This window comes from Octopus bimaculoides, chromosome 26 (genome assembly GCF_046866305.1).
Source record: "Octopus bimaculoides isolate indiv1 chromosome 26, ASM4686630v1, whole genome shotgun sequence".
Classification (NCBI taxonomy): Eukaryota; Metazoa; Mollusca; class Cephalopoda; order Octopoda; family Octopodidae; genus Octopus; species Octopus bimaculoides.
In genome coordinates, this window is record NC_142953.1 from 358,460 (window position 1) to 378,459 (window position 20,000).

The 20,000-nt window shown below is 38.0% G+C and overlaps 3 protein-coding genes across 5 annotated transcripts in view; all 3 read right to left on the reverse strand.

Annotated features, from left to right (window-relative positions):
- LOC106882115 (uncharacterized) overlaps nt 1-3,303 on the reverse strand; it is a 16,077-nt gene extending 12,774 nt beyond the window's left edge. The window contains exons 1-2 of the mRNA XM_089342361.1: nt 3,114-3,303; nt 966-1,009 (exon numbers count right to left, since the gene is read on the reverse strand). Of these exons, the coding sequence (XP_089198487.1) occupies nt 966-1,009; nt 3,114-3,132 (63 nt within the window). The 5' untranslated portion in view covers nt 3,133-3,303. The remainder of the gene's footprint in view (nt 1-965; nt 1,010-3,113) is intronic.
- A 1,840-nt stretch (nt 3,304-5,143) lies between these two features.
- LOC106882126 (uncharacterized) lies at nt 5,144-11,607 on the reverse strand. The gene is made up of 4 exons (XM_014932688.3): nt 11,339-11,607; nt 9,505-9,586; nt 6,242-6,917; nt 5,144-5,407 (listed from the first exon to the last, which is right to left on the reverse strand). The coding sequence occupies exons 2-4, from the start codon at nt 9,572-9,574 to the stop codon at nt 5,203-5,205; spliced, it is 951 nt and encodes a 316-aa protein (XP_014788174.1). The 5' UTR covers nt 9,575-9,586; nt 11,339-11,607; the 3' UTR covers nt 5,144-5,202.
- Nucleotides 11,608-14,649: 3,042 nt separating this feature from the next.
- The window catches only part of LOC106882120 (uncharacterized), a 19,574-nt gene continuing 14,223 nt past the window's right edge, over nt 14,650-20,000 (reverse strand). For 2 of the 3 annotated variants that reach the window (XM_089342412.1, XM_014932678.3), the window contains exons 2-4: nt 17,641-17,784; nt 16,111-16,306; nt 14,650-15,014 (exon numbers count right to left, since the gene is read on the reverse strand). In XM_089342412.1, the coding sequence (XP_089198538.1) occupies nt 14,924-15,014; nt 16,111-16,306; nt 17,641-17,764 (411 nt within the window). In that variant the 5' untranslated portion in view covers nt 17,765-17,784 and the 3' untranslated portion in view covers nt 14,650-14,923. Of the gene's footprint in view, nt 15,015-16,110; nt 16,307-17,640; nt 17,785-19,570; nt 19,633-20,000 lie in introns of all 3 variants that reach the window. The other variant, XM_089342413.1, reaches the window with a different exon arrangement.

The following is a 20,000-nucleotide window of genomic DNA, read 5'->3' on the forward strand; positions in this document are numbered from 1 at the left end:
ATTTCGTCTAGTAAAATGACAAGATGATCACGGCTGGAACTTCTCTGATCATAGGTTGACTCAGCTACCTGAGATTAAATAACTACATTGACCTTAACACACCAACGTTAGGAAACTTCACCCAGATATCGGAGAATGCGGTTCCGTATCTACAAAAGGTCACATTGGATAATGTAACCTTTTCAAAGACAATACACTAAAAATGGATGGGATGGTCACGGTTGTGGTGCCTTTTACAACTACAACAGCACCATTAGTGTTTACGAGAGAATGGGGAGAGACAAGCCAAAATTCCCTCAAGAAGCACTTACTGTCTTAATGAAGGATGGTCACTGTTAGAACGCTAAGTATCTCTCTTCTGTGAAGGCTGACCTGGGATCGAACACCAACAACCCTGAATCAATGCTTCAACCCACAATGAATATATACGAGTGAAAGATGGAGTTCCTACGTGGTCGGCCGATCTGCTAAAGATAATAGTTATATCTTATTACACCATACCTTCTTTTAAAATCAAGTGGATCAGAATAACAAACAAAAGCTGTCACCCGTAATCGAGTTGGATTTGAGACCTTGTACCAGGCTTTCGCCAGTTACTGCAGATGTCTTGGCAGTTATGGGTAGACATAAGTGTCCCCTCGATCCTCTAACTTTAACCCAGTGAAACTTCGAAGATGTGACAGTTGAAGGGAGAGGGCTGCATTAGAACCAGGGTTGTATTCATTTGCTTCTGAGAAAACTAGAGCAATGTGAAATGAAGTGACTTGAATACAACACGCCACATTGCAGAATGTGGTTCTAGAGATTATTGTCTTGAAAATGTCAGGATGGCATGACTGAATACATTTTTATCTTAAACTCGAGCCGGACTGGGCTTAAACAACAACAGATCCTAACAAATATGAAAAAAAAAACAACCAACAAACTCATAAAAATATAAATAATTGGAAGCGAGAATTCCTTACCAAAATCATGAAGTGTCCAAGAAGTACCATTTGCCAAAAGGTTACTGAAAAGATACAAATTCATATCAAAGATAACAATATATGACAGGTACTTGTTTTGTTAACCCTGAAAACTTGAACTCATGTAGTCGAAGGTATGACTGCCTAAGACAGCGTTGTCGTAACCATGAAGTTTCAGGTTCGATCCAACTGTGTACCATGTTAGGCAGAGATTTTCTGTGTAAGTCTCTTGTTGACTAATATCTTGGAACATTTGGTTGACGGAAATTTGGCCTGGAAGTAGTGCCATCTGAACAGCTTTATGGGCCTCTGAGAAACGCAACGCACTCCCTCACTCCACATAAGCGCAGCAAACATAGATTAGCATAATTAACGAAATTATTGTAATTTTTAATTACAGTCGACAGTTTCTTCTGGGGGAGGGGGCACTAAAGAATTACATAATCTGTGGCAGTGTTTTACCATTATTTTTCTCAACGACAATCCTTCCCGCTACACGAAGTATTGTGGTTGTAGAGGTTTACATGGCCATCCCCACTTAAAACACAAACAAAATGATTCCTCCGAGATTCCCAGCTGTATTACCATTACATAACGATCCTGGGAAGCACTAGTAATAATCGATTAAATCGACCCCAGTATATAACTCCTATTTTATTTTTCTCTCCTCGATAAGGACAGAAAGTAAAGTTGGCCTTTTGCGTCAACTTTACGTAATTTGAACTCGGAACATGAAAGATTGGAACTGAATACCGAAATTGTAGTGAAACTGGATACGCTTAAAATGTTGGTATTTTATTAAATTATAATTAAGAAATAATGTTACTAAAGTTATTCCTCAGTGAGATTACAGAAATAGGTTTGGCTGTTGAAGGAGGCAAAACGCAGAAATATTTATTTCAAATTCATAAAACTTAGTCGTAGATGTTAGTTCCAGCCATGACCGTTTCGACTTTTTCCTGGAATAATATATATCTAAAACTACGTTGTTGTATGTGGCTTTTCGGTCACTGAAAATAGATCACGTTAGATAATGCAGTCACGGGTGGAAAGCCGTTGATCATTAGTTTGTGCAATCAGACTTGACTTTCATTATTATTTGTTATTGCATGCGAAAGTTAGGGACTAGATTTTCTGGAATCCTCCAACACACGCGCGCGCACAAATAGGATGGGATATCGTTAGAGTGGTCTTTCCAAAGAACAAGGACATAATGCGCAAAGGGGTCCTCGGTAGTTAAGGTCTCTGACGAGATTTTATTTTAGAAAAAAAAAAAATGGCTTTCGAAATTTTATCCATTTGGTAGGTAAGGTCTGGGCTGCAGTAGGCTACTCACCGTTGGGATCATTAAGGGCTAAAAACCCCATGAAACAGTAATTATATCTACTCAAGATAAGATAAAGCTAAATCTGGCATTAATCAAATGGAAACTACAGAAAGTTACGACAAAATGTCAAATTAAAACAGCTTAAATCTTGCTCGTTTATCAAGTAACCGCACCCCATCAGGAACGCACACACTGATTGAGGGCCTAAATACCTTGTGGTGTTTAATTATAGCCTTTTACATTGAGTTCGAAACTACAAGGGTTCATCCATCTTGTGCTTCATCTTTTCGATGTGGTGGGCATCAACAGTAATTATTGGGTTGGTGCATAATTATTGCGGCTTTTTTTTTTTTTTCAGCAAATTTTATTCAACAAAACATCTTCAAATGACGGTCTGACCGTTTGCCAAGCCAATGGGAAGCAGTAATCGAAGTAGATGGTGAATATGCTCCGGAATAATCATTTAAAGATGTTTTTGTTGCATGTTGTTATTATTTTTGTGGAAAAAAACCCCGCAATAATTATGCACCAACCCAATAATAGTGATAATATATAGTGACAGCCAATTCAATCCCACCCATATATGTATATATATATAGGTGGATATATGGATTTTGAGACAGAAAGTGACATATTTGAAGGAGGAGTGGTATACAGGACACTCGATCAATTCAGTTCCAATACTTGGCCGTAAGTCAAGCAAGTTATTTGATCGAACGCATTAATCGATATCTGAATCAACTGAGAACAGAAAAGTAAAAGTGAAGAAGTAAACAGAATGAATTGGAAAAAAAAAAAAAGAAAAAAGTGGTCAGCCTTACTGGCAACTGCGTTCCTCATGGTTCTGCAAGTAAAGTCAACAAATATTTTCTTCCGAATAAATATTTTTGTGGTGGGGTGGGGGGAGATAAATTTTTTTTTTTTTTTTGCGGAACACTTGTGTCTGTCTGAGTGAGGAAGGGACAATGAAGAAGAACTTCGTACTTCACGAGAATCTTTTATATACAGGTGTGTGTGTGTGTGCGCACGCACACATTTATATTTTACTCTTCGGTCAATGTTCAATTCCTCGCCTTTCTTCAATGCAAATTATCTATCTATCTATGCATAATAATCCTTTCTACTAATGGCACAAGGGTTGAAATTTGGGGGAGGGAGCTAGTCGATTACATCGACCCTATTGTTTCAATGGTTCTTAATTGATCGACTCCGAAAGGATGAAAAGCAAAGTCAACCTTGGCGGAATTTGAACTCAGAACGTAGCGACAGACGAAACAGCACCAAGCATTTCGCCCGACGCGCTAACGATTCTGCCAGCTCGTCGCCTTAATAAGGAAAATAATAATGACGATGATGATTATGAAACAGCAAAAAACAAAAACGAAAACAAAAAGCCAAAACCTCAGAATTTTTTGTGCCATTTTGCAAAAAACGTCGAAGTGCCGTTTTGTTGCTGCTGTTGATGAGAGACAAATCTTCTCCTGGCTAGGGGCCCAGTCTTTCGAAGTCAACTTTTTTCCGTGCAGAAGGATTTAACTCAACATTAATCTAACAAGACAACCAATCCCTCGTTAACATTACGTTGTTACTACTGTTGGCCCCATCGGGGCCAGAGTCAACGAGGAACTTCGGTTACGCTTTGTTCACAGTTTGGGAGGTATTTGTACAATTGTACAAAATAGAATCAGGGGTGGATATTCCGGGTGTGCTAGGTGTGTGCTGCACACCCATCGAAAATGTCAAATTCATTATAAATATCAAATTTACTCATTAATCTAATCACAAATCTTGATGGAAAACTTTCGTTATACCCCTGCTTGAAATTTGCTGGCATTGGGAGTCCTGAAATAACACTGCACACCTCACAGCCCATTGTATCATAACATGGTGCCGCGTATATCGTAGGATAATGGGAGAATGGCAAAGAATTAATGGCGAAGGGTGCGCGACAGCTTGGACAAGTCCGGTCGCATGTTCGTTTTCTTGCAGAGAAGTTGTACGTTTAAATTAATTCAAAATTCTTAAACTAAAACCAATTTTTTCACAATAACATTTTTTCTTACAATATCATCAAATAACTTCGATCTCAATTTGTTTTCAAAACTAATAACAAAGTGGTTCATTGTACGATGAGGTTATCCAACATTTTATGTCTCAAAGAAGAAGAATAACACTTACATAGAAATAACTGAAAATGTTCGAAAGCTTGTTTTGATTAAACACAAGCGAGGTAATCTTTCTGGCAATCCCTTTGAAGGCGCCAGTTCTCCCAAAATACAACTAATAACAATAACAACAATAATATTAGTTATAATAATAATAATTATAATAATAATAATAATGATGATGATAATAATAATAGTAATATTTCGACAGTTTTTCAAAAACAAAAAGAAAAAGATGTGGAAATATAAGGACCTCGAGATTGATATATCTGAGATGTGGCATTTAAAAACCAAAACCATCCGTGTTGTTGTGGGTAACCTGAGAATGGTCAAGAAAGGCATTGACAAATTTCTTTTGCCTGGATCCCTGGGAAACCAACAATCTTTGAGACTCAAACAATTGTGTTGATATTAACCGCCCACATCACATTCTCAGCAAGTTTCTTTCCATCTGATATATACATTTCTTCGATCTCTGGTTGAGACTCGGTCGGAAGATGAAAAAAAAAATGCAAATCAATCGGAAAATAATAATTGTAAGAATGCTTAGCGACATTTCTTCCGGCTCGACGTTTTGAGTTCAAATCCTGCCTTTCATCTTTCGTGGTGGTGGTGGTGGCGGTGGTGGGGGTTCGATAAGATAAAGTACCAGTCGACTAACCCCCTCACCCCCTGTATTTGCTGGACTTGCGCTAAAGTTTGGAATAAAATTATTATTATCAAAGATCTTTATTATTTCACTTGGTCATTTAGAACGTTGCACATAATCTCGATGTTTTCGGAAAATTGTCTCCGAATTCCAGTGAGCAGCGATGGAAACCGTTTTTGGTTGGCTGGGAATGGTGTTGTAGAAAAATGGTCGGGAATCTTTCACGTGGATCGCTGGAGGATCTATTCTGGTATTTCTTACTTCCACTGGCACCCAATAAGGGAGTCGGACTGGAAGTTGCCTGAAACAAATCACAAGGAATAATAATAATAATAACAAATAATAATAATAATAATAATAATAATAATAATGATAATTATAAGCATCTTTTCTACTCTAGGCAAAAGGTCCGAAATTTTGGGGGAGGGTTAGGGTTAGGATTAGATCAACGCAACTGGTACTTAATTTATCGACCCCGAAAGGATGAAAGGCAAAGTCGACGTTGACAGAATTTGAACTCAGAACGTAACGACAGACGAAATACCACTAAGCATTTCTCCCGGCGTGCTAACAATTCTTGTACAGCTACAAGTTGACGGCTGTTGCAAAAACATGAACAAGGGGGGAATTCTTGTGTGGTTATGTGTGCGTATTTATGTGTATGGATGTGTGCGTGCGTGCGTGCGAGTGCGCAATTTAGCTGATGTGGGGAAGGATGCACCTGAATGGTAGCGGCACGGGATCATCAGTTTCGAAGAGCAGAGGCCATCACAGTAGCGATAGAAGATGAAGAGTGAGGAAGCAGAATAAGATTTCTGTAGAGCCAGAGGTTGAAATGTGTTGGTGAACAACGACTTCATGCAAATTAGCTTTTGAATGCTATCGAAGTTGTCTCGTGTATGTAACCGCTATACCACCCCAGACGTGGGAATAGTTGGTCTGTAATATTCTAATCCCCATTAAACTTATTGTATACAAGCATCCAGTTTCTGGTGGCTCTTATATTCCACTACAGTTATTTTCGTTTATTCGAATACAGTTTTATCCCCTAAAACAATTTTAATAAGTTACACCTGACATTAACAAACGACTAACGTTGGACATCAACCCAGATTTGTTCTACAGAGAAACTTACTTCAGTCCAAAAATATTTCCTTCCACTTGCATCAACCAGCCATTTTTTCTCAGATTTTGCCTGTAGCTGTCTGGATTGTATAACTCAGCTTCTTTCAGGGCTAAAGATCGAACTTTCTTACACGTCATTGTTATCTCTTGCCCTTCCTCGTAGTTCAACACAGAAACCCTGTTCTTTTCGTCATCACATCTTTCTTTAGGAATAGCTTCTGTAAGAGAATTCTCCGGTGAGTCATTTTGCGAAATTCGACGACCAACTGAAGAGCAGTCAACATCGTTATGAGAGTTCTTCCACGATTGGTTCACCTGTTTATTTGTTAAGACCAGACCTTCGCTTCTTTTTGGTGATCGTGTCTTGTAGAAAAGGTCCTTGTTTTGAACTGACGGAACAACATGGCAAGTACTGGGCCGTTTAGGTTGGTCTGGAACCTGGTACTCCCGGCATTGGTTTCGATGAAATGTGGATTGTCTTTGGAAAACAAATGGTTTGGGACTGGACCTGCTGGAGCCAGGCGCACTTTTGCAGCGACTGAGGAACTCTTTTGGTGTCATTTCCATCTCTGTTTGAAGGGCAGTCTTCTGGCGAATTATTCCACCAATGGTTGGGATTCCACTGTTGAAGGGTTTACAGCTGTTGGGTCTTTGGTTCAGCGGATTCCGGTAGAGGCACTCGGTCACTGAAAAGTAAATTTTTGATAACGGTAAAGAAAGAAAGGAAAAAAGAACGAAATGACAAACAAACCTCACCCCACCCCCACTCCTCACTCTCGCAAAGAAAAAGAAAACATCCGTAAATCAATTCCATTCTTAGTCTAGGTATAATGTGTGTGTGTTTGTGTGTATCTGTGTATGTATGCATGCGTGCGTGCGCTCTGCCTCAATTGTGTGAACTGTAGCATAATGTGATCTCAAGGTCGTGAACTGGCAGAACCGTTTAGCACGCCGGACCAAATGCTGAGCGGTATTTCGTCCATCTTTACGTTCTGAATTTTAAATTCCTCTGAGGTCGACTTTGCTTTTCATCCTTTCGGGTCGATAAAAATAAGTACTCCGAAATTGCTGACCTTGTGTCAAAATATGAAATCAAATTCATAATGAGATCTAGGGTGTCTGCATCTGCGAATAACAGCGGAAACCCCAGCACTAAAAGACTGTGGATTCACGAAAAAAATATATTAAGAACACAATGGTTAAAAACAAATTAACCAAACGGTTTCTAAATATTGCGAATTCAAACATCGACACACCTCCCATGACCCCCTCCCCCACACCGAATATAGAAAGAAGATACTATAATTTATTCAATTACAATAACAATAAATATACTGGGCAGAATAGAAACAACTCCGGGAGGAGACAGGAAATTATATGGTTCTTTTCCCTCCTCGTTAGAAACTTCCCTAAATTACTTTTTAGCATTATCGATAGGAACTTCCTTCTATGTCATAAATATCACTCCATATTTAATAGATCCTGCCTTAAATTATCTTCCTCATCCACACCCAATCTAGGATGTATAATCGCGGCCTACAATGGCGTTTAACTGTGTGGTTGATTGAACATTAGTTTTTTTAAAATTCTCAAATCTTGGATCTTTATGATTTGACGGGCAACATTTTTTTATGTAGTGTTTTTGGTACCGAAACACTTTCAAACTTCGAATACTTGTATATTTTGTGTTATAGAACAGATAAAAAATTTTGTATTCGAAGTTATTTCATGTAAAAAATTGTCGTATTTCGGTAATTTCAACCAATCACTGACGTCTATTGAGGTGAAAACAATTACGCCGTGGAATGTAAACAACGGTGTTACGGGATTTTTTCCCTTGAATAAAATTAGTGCCGTTGTTTGTCAACAAAAACTATCCGTTGTCAACAAAAACTATCAGCGGTATATATTTCGTTTGTCACTGTTATTTATGACATCGTTCGTGCGTTTGTACTGGTTTTTAAAACCCTAAACCCTTACTAGGGAATAATGATATAATTAAACAGGGAATAACACACTTGACACCGAACAGCACTAACTGTATTCAGTGATTGGTTGAAATTACAGAAATACGACAACTTTACCATGAAATAACTTGCGATGTACACATCCTACCAGTGTCCCAAGTTTGAAAGTGTTTCGTTAAGAAAACAAGTGTTGCCCGTCAAATCAGAAAGATCCCAAATCTTTCGTATTTCTCAAAATTTTAACGACTCTTTAAATCACTTAACTCTAATGAGAGAAATATAGATAATTGCTCTGATTGAAGTTAGCTCGCCCATACGAACCTATCTTTTCACGAAACAACTGTAAGACTTTCTACTTATTCAGGATCCCGAATGAATCAGCTTGCTCATCTACCCCCCTCATTGATTCTAATACGGACCTTCAAACCTGGTAAGTACATCTGTTTATTTAGGTTTATATATTTATATTTTTATAAATTTTTATATGTTTATGAATTTTTTTAATGTATTTATGAATTTTTATATGTTTATAAACTTTTCATGTATTTATGAATATATATTTATATATTTATAAATCTTCGTATGTTTATATATTTTTAAATTCTTATAAATTTTTATCGTGGCTCATGTATGGAAACACATCTATATATATAGTGGAGAATTTCGATCATTTGAAATGGACTGAATGAATATATACACCGATCACTGAAATTTACTTTATTCCTTAATTTTTGTATTGCTGAAGCTCCATTTTGAGCGCTAATTGGCTGAACTGCATAAAGTCGATATAACTATATCATTTACTCCTTCATTGTATGTAATAGATATCTATAATCTAATCTTTCTCCCCTTCTCTCTCTCTCTCTCTCTCTCGTTGTGGACTCCATGAATAAAGATAGCTATTAACTTCTAAACGGGTGCGAATGGCTATTTTTTTCTCGAATTAAACTAAAATATCATCAGATTGCTTCCGTTTTTTTCTGTCCACTGAGAAATAAAATCGATTGTGGGGTGGAGAACCCCATTGTTGTTCTTCTCACAGCGAAGCAAAAATTATGTATAAGCTAAATTAGTTTTGAACATGTTTCAAACTTGTTTCGTAGAATAACCAGAATCAATTGTAATAACGCATAATTTAAGACAGAGTTGCCTCCCCTACATTTATTGCTTAGTCTAATAAATATATACTCAGGTGTGTGTGTGTATGTATGTATGTATTTATGAATGCATGCATGCATGTAGGAAGACAGGAACTGTGAATCTAAAAGAAGCGGAAGAGCCAAAGACATTTAGATGGTCTACTTACGGTAAGTGGACTTTCTGTCGCTGTCCCCATCAACAGCTGGGTACCAGCCATAGAGATGTTCTTTTAACATTCTGGGGCAAATCTGTAATATAATGAACAATCAATCAATCAATTGGTAAATTGATAAATTCAGTTATCTATTCAATAATCAATTGGTCAACTTATCTCAATAAATATTGACTTTATGCAAATGAGAGAAATCAAACTGTATTTTTTTATATTTTGTAATTACAAGTAATTAGTTTATTAGTGTTAATAAGAGGTAATTAGCAATCAATGATGGATGTTGGAGAGATGACAAATTTGATGGTACTGATAAGTATTTCCTAAATAATTTATGATATAACTGCCACCACCACCACTGATGTTGATGTAATAGACATGCCCCAACCTTAAAATTGTTGGCCCTGAGCCGAAATTTGAAACTGCTAAAGGCAGCAAATTGGCAGAATTGTTTGCATGCCAGATAAAATGTTTAACAATATTTCCTCATGTCCTGATTTCAAATTATTCTGTGGTCGACTTTATCTTTCATCCTCTAAGAGTCAATAAAATACATACCAGTTGAACCCCTCCCCTTAAAATTACCAGCCTTGTGCTCAGAATAGAAAGAATTATCATTATTATTATTAAGATGGTGAGCTGGCAGAATCGTTAGCATGCTGGGCAAATTGCTTGAAGGTATTTCATTTGTCTTTGTTCTGAGTTCAAATCCTGCCGAGGTTGACTTTGCCTTTCATCCTTTCAGGGTCGATAAATTAAGTACCAGGTGCGTACTGAGGTTGATGTAATTGACTATCCCCCTCCCCCCAAATTCAGGCTTTGTATCTATAGTAAAAAGGATTATTACTCTTGCTAGTGAGACATGGACACTGAATGCAGAAGACATGTGCAGACTGGAGAGAAATGAAGGCAGTATGCTTCATGAGAGGTGCAACGTCAGTGTGCATGTGCAACAAAGTACAAACCTATTGAGAGAAGTTCTTATAGAAGACACTTGCCCAAGGTGCCATACAGTGGAACTGAACCCAGAACCATGTAGTTGGGAAGCAATTTTCTCACCACACTGCCATGCCTACTTTTAATTCAACATATTTCAATTCTTTTCTGCTTTTATCAGACAGAATTACAATGTCCATTATGAGACATTCCCTTTTTCATGCCATACATAACAATATCTGCTCTATGATCATCAATTGTTCTGTTTGGATATCAAAGACTCATAGAATTTTTGGTTTATCAAACATTTGAAGTCTTTGTTGACAAATAATTGCATCGTTCATTTGAAGCATTCAAATATATTTTTAGAATGTATTTAGTGTCAATTGAAACAGACTCTGCCCTGTCATTGCTTTGTATTGCTTTTGAGCCAGTATTTTGCTGTTTTAAAGCCTGCTGTAATAGGATTTAGGGAGCCAAATCCAGACCCATTTAGCCAAGCAATGAAGAGATGGAAGTAGCATGGAACGTTTCCCAAAGGAAAATGAAGTTTCTCATATATGCAGCGTATACATCGTGTTTTGCATAATTACCACACACACACACACATACACACGCACACATACGTGTGTGTGTGTGTGTATATATATAGACATAAAAACATAGACATACACATATACGTATGTGTGTGTATGTATATATATATATATATATATATAGACATAAATAGATACACACACACATTGATATATATATATATATATATGTATGTATGTATGTATGTTGGTAGGCCCTCAAATGGTTTTGGTTTTAACTCCTATGTAGGGGAAGTGTGTATAAGTGGGTATGTATAGATGTGTGTGCCTTCTAGTATATATCTTAAAAATCACAATACCTTCGTTCAGTTTGAGCTCCTTTCTTTTCTTTGGTATATAATCTGTGAACTTTTTCTTCCTTCCATGAAGGAGACAAGAAAGGGATTGGTAGAAGTGTATTTTGGGATGCCTTCACATTTTATATAGTGAGAGAGAGAGATGAAATATATATATATAACAGTGTTTGTTTTTATGTGCAGATGTAATTAAAAATATTTTACATTAATCTGAAGTGTTCCTCCATACTTTTGTAGAGCACAAATTTATTCTACTGTAAAAAGAATAGTATTGATAGTGCCTTCTAAAGCCATCATCAAACGATTATATATATATATATATATATATATATATATATATATATATAGTTATATATATGTTGGAAAGTTAAACAATAGAAGCTAAAGAATGAAATGTGACGTTTAGTATCAGCAAAAATTACCCGAGATAACTGAAGTAATAGAAGAAATCTTATATCATCAAAATAGAAAGTGTTATTATTATTATTATTATTGTTGTTATTATTCCAGCATTTGAAATATTTGTATTAGTTTAATCCAATGTTTTTTGATTTGTTGTTTTGTTTTCCTTTTCAAGTATCCGGTGTTTCTTCAGTTGTTACATACGGATCATTTGTGTGTGTGTGTCCCTCTCATGTCAGTCACTGACTATCCTTTCGAGGAGAAAGAAATACTGAAAAAAGTTAGGGATGGGTGGCGAAGGGGAAAACAAACAAATAAGTAATTAATAATCAGTCGTCTTTAATCAGAACAGCTGCCAGATTTTGTTTCTTGTCAGGTCCTGTCCAGACAAGCAAGTTGCACTGAATTTCTCAAAGTGTGTCAAGCAATGATAACAATAATAATAATGGTTTCAGATCTTGGCACAAGCCCAAGGGGTAAGTCGATGACGTTGACCCCCAGTGCTCGACAAGGACTTCGTTTATCGCTCAATAAATACTCACAACGCCCGGTCTGGGAATTGAAACCACGATCCTGCGACCGCGAGTCTACTGCCCTAACCACTGGGCCATTGTGCCTCCACTAAAGGGAGAGATAACCAGCTCAAAACAAACAAATGTTTACTTCCGTGTCAACAGTGTTGTGTAAACGACATTTGGGAACGAGTCGAGGCATGAAGAATACTTTACGGAATATTTTCAAAGTCAATCATAGTTATTCTTCGCTTAGATTAGTGCGTGACAGAATTGGTAGAGCGTCAGACAACAGACTGTGTGCTTATGTTAGCTTTTATCTTTTATTCTTTCATCTCTGTGTCGATAAACATTTGTAACAATTATACGCCCCCCTCTCCACCCCCGCACATTTATGCATCGTGATGGAATATCAACACACCTTAAAATACACATTCTGTTGCATTTATTTTCAATGAAATATTTTGTAATAACATATATGACGATCCTTCGGTATTGGTTTCCAGAGTGTCGGCATGCAGAGATCACGTAATTGACCCTTTATTTCTGCCTGGCCTCTTTATCTATGTCATGAGAGAAGGTTGTGTGGGGGAATGATGTCGTCTACCAATACCGAAGAATTGCCAAATCCGTTTTAATGTCTTTCAGTAAAATATTAAAGAGAGCTGGTTGAGGTAAAGTAGTTGTGTCATCATGATATGTGTCTTGAGTTCGATTTTTGTCGTGGGCGGATAGCACGGGAGGCCAAGTCTTGGGTGGATTTTAAAATTGATACCAACATCATTTGTGCAATATTGATGGAATCTTTTCCACATCAAACAAATGATGTAGCGCTAATGTAGCGGCGTTGGAGAGAGTAGAGATTCAGTTCTTTCTTCTTTTTTTTGTTTTCGTCAATGCCTATCATGCCGTTCATCTTTCTTATTGACTTCTGGAGTTCTTCCACTTTCGTAATGCTTTGCTTCGTGTGGGGAGGATTGTTACATATGTCATTAGCTATCAAAATTTCGTCAAGTATGTGCGTGTGTACTTGTGCACGAGCGTGTGTATACATACATACACACACATATACACACATACCCCTACACGCTGACAATGGAGCGTCACCGACCAGATTCTTGGTTCTTAAAATTCCACCCTTAATTGCCCGAGTATCCTCATAAACTACAGTTCTCAGCCCATTCTGGATATCGTCTCCTTACTCCCTGCAACATCATTAGTCCCCCCACCCATTCACCTCGCCAACTATCATTATTTATCACAGCTACTAACAATGTTCGTTCATCGAACCAGTGACGGGGCTTCTATGTAGTCCTTCTACCTGTTAAAAATAACTCTAATCTCTTTCAAATTAAGGACACGTTGGACATACCGACAAGAAAACGAGTGTCACGGGCAAACCTGGCGCCAAGCAACACTTCCTCAGTGTTTAATTAACAGCTACGACGTCTCTCCTTTTTAGTGACTAATAACCTTTCACACCGTGGAGGCGCAATGGCCCAGTGGTTAGGGCAGCGGACTCGCGGTAACAGGATCGCGGTTTCGATTCCCAGACCGGGCGTTGTGAGTGTTTATTGAGCGAAAACGCCTAAAGCTCCACGAGGCTCCGGCAGGGGATGGTGGCGAACCCTCCTGTACTCTTCCACCACAACTTTCTCTCACTCTTACTTCCTGTTTCTCTTGTGCCTGTAATTCAAAGGGTCAGCCTTGTCACACTGTGTCACGCTGAATATCCCCGAGAACTACGTTAAGGGTACGCGTGTCTGTGGAGTGCTCAGCCACTTGCACGTTAATTTCACGAGTAGGCTGTTCCGTTGATCGGATCGACTGGAACCCTCGACGTGGTAAGCGACCGAGTGCTAACAACAACAACAACCTTTCACACCGACCTTTTATTCAAGTAATCTCCCATGTCACTTAACAATAGTAGTCTCCCCTTAATTCACTCGAAATTTGTTTTCAATTTTTGATAACTATTTGGAACTGTAGAAGCAGGACCTTTAAGAAGACAGCGTTTTCATTCCATTCCGTTTCTCCTTTATAGTCTTTCATAATGACTTTAGTTAAATACATCTCGGGCAACTTTGAGCCTGTTTCGCTGCTTGAAAGCATAACCAAATCACTGTCTACAGCCTTGGATAAGGAAATTACATATTAAATATTATCAGTCACGATATTCTCTCATGACATAGAGGTTAGGCTGAACAAGGACGAATGACGCGGTCTACTAATACCGAAGGATTGCCTTAAAAGATAGTCATTGAAACACACCTATAAAGTTGGAATTGTCACGGTTGAAATGTTTTCATACTCATAGGCCCATTCGCTCTGGGTTGACCTGGGGCTAAACAGCAACAATAGCAACAACAACAACAATGTTTATGGAGAAGACGAAAGAAATCCAGAAAAATACATATTTATTGTTTTAATAAATACAAGAAACAATAAAATAGAAATAAAGACAATAACTTTCCAACTTGGTTTTTATTTTTCAGTGAAATTTCTGACAAAAGAAGTCCTACAGTTGTTTTGTAAATCGATTTTAAAGTTTCTTGTTAAACGAAGAATGGTTGTTGGACAGGAAGATGATTAATGAACTTCCTCCGAAAGTAACATCATCATCCGGCTTGTTACCTTGGAAACTAGTTAGATTTAAGGCAAAAGTACGACTTGTTCATTTGTAGAAGTAGAAAGGTTGTCCCGGATTGTTTGTGTCTTGAGGACGTTTCAGTAATGAAGCTCTCTTGTAAAAACTGTCAGATCGTCTGCAAAAATAAGATGGAAATAAACGTAAACGTCTTGGAAAAATTGTTTTCTGATATCTAACCCCCAACTGGTTGTCTTTATCTTATTTCTATTTTCTAGAATAGAAAAATAAAGATGTAAAAGGCTACGTTCCCTCTGATCGAATTTGGTACGACTATAAGTAAAAAGCTAATCGCCAATTAGTTTAGATTTAATGACTACAAATGATTCTTGTTGGTTAAAGAATTCATTAACATTACTTGGCCCGACAGTTTGATCAGAGGACTGGGAGGTAGTGATTCGGTTTTTTTTTTTAGGCGGCTTTCATTTCTTTTCCCACTTTATTGAAAAACGTGGAAGCCATCCTTCCCTGTAATAAGCTGCCTTCCAAATTGAGAGAAATATTAGGATTTCAACTATGACTAAACAGACGAAACCAGTTGCAGAATACGTTGACTTCCATCGATATTTGAACGGTCCATTTTATGTCTTGCAGACATCTTGCCATGCAAAGAAACCAGACACTTATTCTTAGGTCGTTCCTTTCCACTGTATCACGTTCGATGTAGTAACACAACTTTTACAACGTTGAGTTCGTCGATAAACATTTGTAGGCACAAGTCGGAAATCTTTAAAGCTAGACCGATTCAGTATTGACTTGTGGAAACCTCATTCATATAAGGACGACAAGTGAAAATGGCTGGATTTGGGGCTTTATTGACTGTATAACGATATTTGGAGGCACATGGCCTAGTGGTTAGAGTAGCGGACTTGTGGGTTCGAATCTCAGACCGGGCGATGTGTGTGTTTATGAGCGACAAACTTAAGCTCCACGCGGTTCTTTCAGAAGGTAATGGGGAACTTCTGCTGACTCCTTCACCACAACTTTCTCTCACTCTTTCCTCCTGCATCTAACAGCTCACCTGCTACAGACGGGCGTCCCGTCCAGGTGGGGAACCTATACGCTAATGGAACCGGGAAGCCGGCCCTTATGAGCCAGGCATGGCTCGAGAAGGAACAAACAACAACAATATTTAATTGATTTTGGCTTGTTTCATTTACTTTCCCCCCTTGATGGTGTTCAATAACATTAATAACAGCAACGACTACACCTACCGGTATATGTCTCCGTGATCTTGGAAATTACTTGGATCCATCATCGAACTCTCACTGCTTTGCAACAACTGGGGCTCCATTGAACGCTTGTAAGTACCTGTTTCAACAATTCCAACACATCTGGCATATTTCTTATACAGATAGTTTACTTGTCTTCGGAATTCTAAGTTGGACAGTAATTGTTTGTAGGTCACACCTAAAAGAAGACAACACACACACACAACAATCAGTATTTCTGAATTGTAATTGTTCGGTACTAGAAACAAACTGCTGCTTTGGAAATGATTTTCGATTTAGGCACAAGGCCAAAAGTTTGAAGGGTGTGGGGTTAATCGATACCACTGGCCACGCTATTTGATAGGGACTTTATTTTAACGGTCCTGGCGTGTGTATGATAACGACATTTGGACTGTCAAATATATACGTATCTGCTTTCTTTAACTCATCTATCTCATTTGGTTATCCATTAGGAAGTTAAATGTTATGGCTGGTCAAAGTGACCATTGGTTTCGCATTAGGCGATTCATCAGACTTAAATGACCGAAGGCGCATATCCGCTGGAGGTTTCGAAACAGTCGTTCAAAATTATCTTTTTATTTCGCTTTGATTTTCAAACAGACATTCACAGGGCAGCTGGTCTCTAGTTTTACTCGTCTTTCCAGCCTATTATGTTTACATTTGATAGGTGTTTCTGATGGGAATATTCCACCAGTACTCCTTGTGTTCATATTTTTTAATGTATTCACTGACAGGGAGATTCTCTATATTTATTCCAGGACGGTCTTTTTTCCGAATGACATTGTATATTGTTTTAGCGTCACGTTGCAAATGGAAGTGGTACCTTGATGGCATTTTGGGGCGGCTGCTAATCGTATGTGTAATGTCTGTCACAAAATATGACATAATCTACATTTTCGGTTGCATCTTGGAGCTCTTATGTTTTTCTAGGTATTTTGTAGCAATCTCCTGTTCTTGGATTGTAAATGCATAAGCCTTAAAAGTTTGTATGAAGAATATGAAGGGCTTAGCTCACTGTTGATCTAAACCAATAAGTACATGGCATAGATTCTATAATTGGTCATCCATTAGGTTCCAAGTTCACAGCTGAGGCTGGAGCTAGGATCTGTTGTAGGCTTCCAAGTTAGCAGGTATATATTAGAGGAATAAGGACAACAAAAACCAAGGCAGGACGAGTATCTCGGGTCATGAGATGTTGACCCATCACCTGGGATGTCCCAGAAGCAGCTGTAAGACATTAATTACTTCTACTTTTACCGAAAGGCTGAAAGACACAGTCGACCTCAGCGGAATTTGAACTCAGACCGACAAAATGCCGTTAAGCATTTTGCCCGGCGTGCCAATGACTCTACCAGCTGGCTGCCTCATCTCTACATAATATTCATTATATGTAAATGTATTCTTTAAAGACGGAACTATTAACGATTAACAGCTTCAGAAGCAGATCAATAAAAAACAAAACAAAAAAAAGATCGACAATGTTTATGGGTGAATGAGAAAAGTACTGCTTACCTTTGGCATCGGCTATTTTTTGAACGACTTGGAGCGGATTCGTTCCGCATGGGTAAGCATGAGTAATCAATGAGAGACAGACACACATAAACATCAATCCAACTAATTGTTTCTGGGCGAACATTTTGTGGGAGGAGAGGAGGCCTGCAAAAAAAAACAAAAAAAAAACAGAACGGACAAAAGAATTATTTTGTGATTCATTCAGGAACGTCCAAAGCACAGAACAGGAATGGGCGAGGAGGCAACGAGTTATGTTCATAAGAGTGTGGTTCTGACTTCGATACCACTGTAAGACTGTACTCTCTCTAACGAAGTTATAGAGCAGTAGGCTATTTAGATAAAGATAGATATGGCCGGTTGATAGGGTTACCTGGGTTTCATGTCCATAAAGCGCTTAGCTTTACGGCGTTTCTTCAGACCCTAAAACTCTCTTGCTAGAGAGAGGCCACTTTATTTCTAAATATGAGTGGCCTGTCGATGGGATCTCAGTCCATACAGTGTCAAAGTATGATATATGTAGTACCTATGTAGTACCTACCTGTCTCTCTATCTCGTTTCCTGTCCACACACACACAACATATGAAAAAAATATAAATTCATAAATCTATAAAATATAGAATTTAACAAAAAAATAATAAAAGAAATGAAAACGGTAGTTCTTACAACAAACTCAATGTGGAAAGAGATGAATTTAAAAAAAACAAATAGAGGTAAAACACGTATAGCAAAAGTGTGATAAGACCAAAAAATGAATAAATAAAACCTAAGTAGAAGCGAAGACAATGGAAACGGAATAAAAAAGGGTTTTGGAAACGGACGCTATAATTCGTATTTTTAATTTTCTGTTGGTTGTTTCTGTTTTATGAAATAATTTACAGATGATATTTTCCATCTGTGATTGACTTTCAACATTTCAGAGCCAATAAAACATAATATCCGTCAAGGGTTGACGTTGATTAAATCGACTTGAGACCCTCTCTCATCATCTCTGACCTCGTGTCAAGACTAAAACTGATTGATTTCATGAACCAAATTCATTAGGAGCTTTTCTAAATCCATGTCGTCTTTGTAGAGATATTTTTTTTAACGAATTAACTGGATATCAAAAACCACAAGATGAAACAGCAAATCCCTTTTGATTGTTCATCCGTGCCATTCCTGTGAGGGAGGGAGGAAATCTTTTCCAAAGTAACTTCGTTGCAGGAATCTATAAAACAAGGCACCGAGCTGGTAGAAGCGTTAGCGCGCCGGGCGAAATGTTAAGCGGTATTTCGTCTACCGTTACGTTCTGAGTTCAAATTCCGCTGAGGTCGACTTTGCCTTTCATCCATTTGGGGTCGAATCGAGTTTAATCCATTTTGCATGACTGTATGGTAGGATGTTTGCTTTCCAACCACACTGTTCAGGGTTCAGTCCCACTGCATTGTACCGTAGGGCAAATGTCTTCTACTATAGCCGCGGGTCAACCAAAGCCTTGTGAGAATATGTAGAGAGCCGGAATATCTATTGTACCGCATCTCTACCGACGCAACAACGATTCTTCCACTTTCCCAGCCACAGAGCAATGTGAAATGTGTTTTGATCAAGAACATAACGTTGCTGCCTGGTCTGAGAATCGAACTCGCGATTTAGCGATCGTGAGTGCAACTCCCTAACCATTAGGCCACGCTCTTTCACATTTACCGATCATATCATTAAATTTCATTTTAAATATTACTCCAAACATGAAACAATATAATTGTGTGTTTAAAAACGTTTGGAGGTCTTGGGTGGGTAGGGGGGGGGGCTGACAACTTGAGTTTCTCGGAACGAAACCCCTTTTTTCTTTATGTTCTTTTATTCATTTATCACTGATTCATTCAATACGGAATTTTTATTTTGGAACCAAACACTCATGATAAAGCGAAGATAAATATATAACCGTTCCTACCAAAAACAGGTTTATATCTCTAATCCACCAAAAGTTCCAGTTCATAAAATATTCTTGCAATACTATCAAAAAAAAAAAAAAAAAAAAAGAAAGAAAGAAAAAAAAGCGTTAGTTAAGTGAGTGTTAAAACTGCCGAATAAACGAACATTAATGTGGAAGACAACGTAGAGATTACTAAGAGGCACGTTCTTGTTTTGGCAGACTTCAATGAAACTACGAGAAAACTAAACTGAAAAATGTATTGTTTCTTGTTTTCACCGTTCGTTTGGTGTGTTATTCACTGCACAAAGTAGAAGTGCAGCATGGCGTAATTATTTCCACGTGACTAATATCGGAAGGTTCATTAAAATCGAGCATTGATCTGTGACGAGCAGCATTCGGAGCATCTATGTTCCTTCAGAACATCGATCATTGGAATATGTTTGCATGT

What these genes read in the sequence shown, in the direction of transcription:
- LOC106882126 (XM_014932688.3), bottom strand. Translation starts at nt 9,574, where the DNA reads ATGTTAAAAGAACATCTCTATGGCTGGTACCCAGCTGTTGATGGGGAC. An exon ending in CGACAGAAAGTCCACTTACC is followed by an intron (nt 6,918 to 9,504) that starts GTAAGTAGACCA and finishes TTTACTTTTCAG; the next exon opens with TGACCGAGTGCCTCTACCGG. An exon ending in GGAAATATTTTTGGACTGAA is followed by an intron (nt 5,408 to 6,241) that starts GTAAGTTTCTCT and finishes GATTTGTTTCAG; the next exon opens with GCAACTTCCAGTCCGACTCC.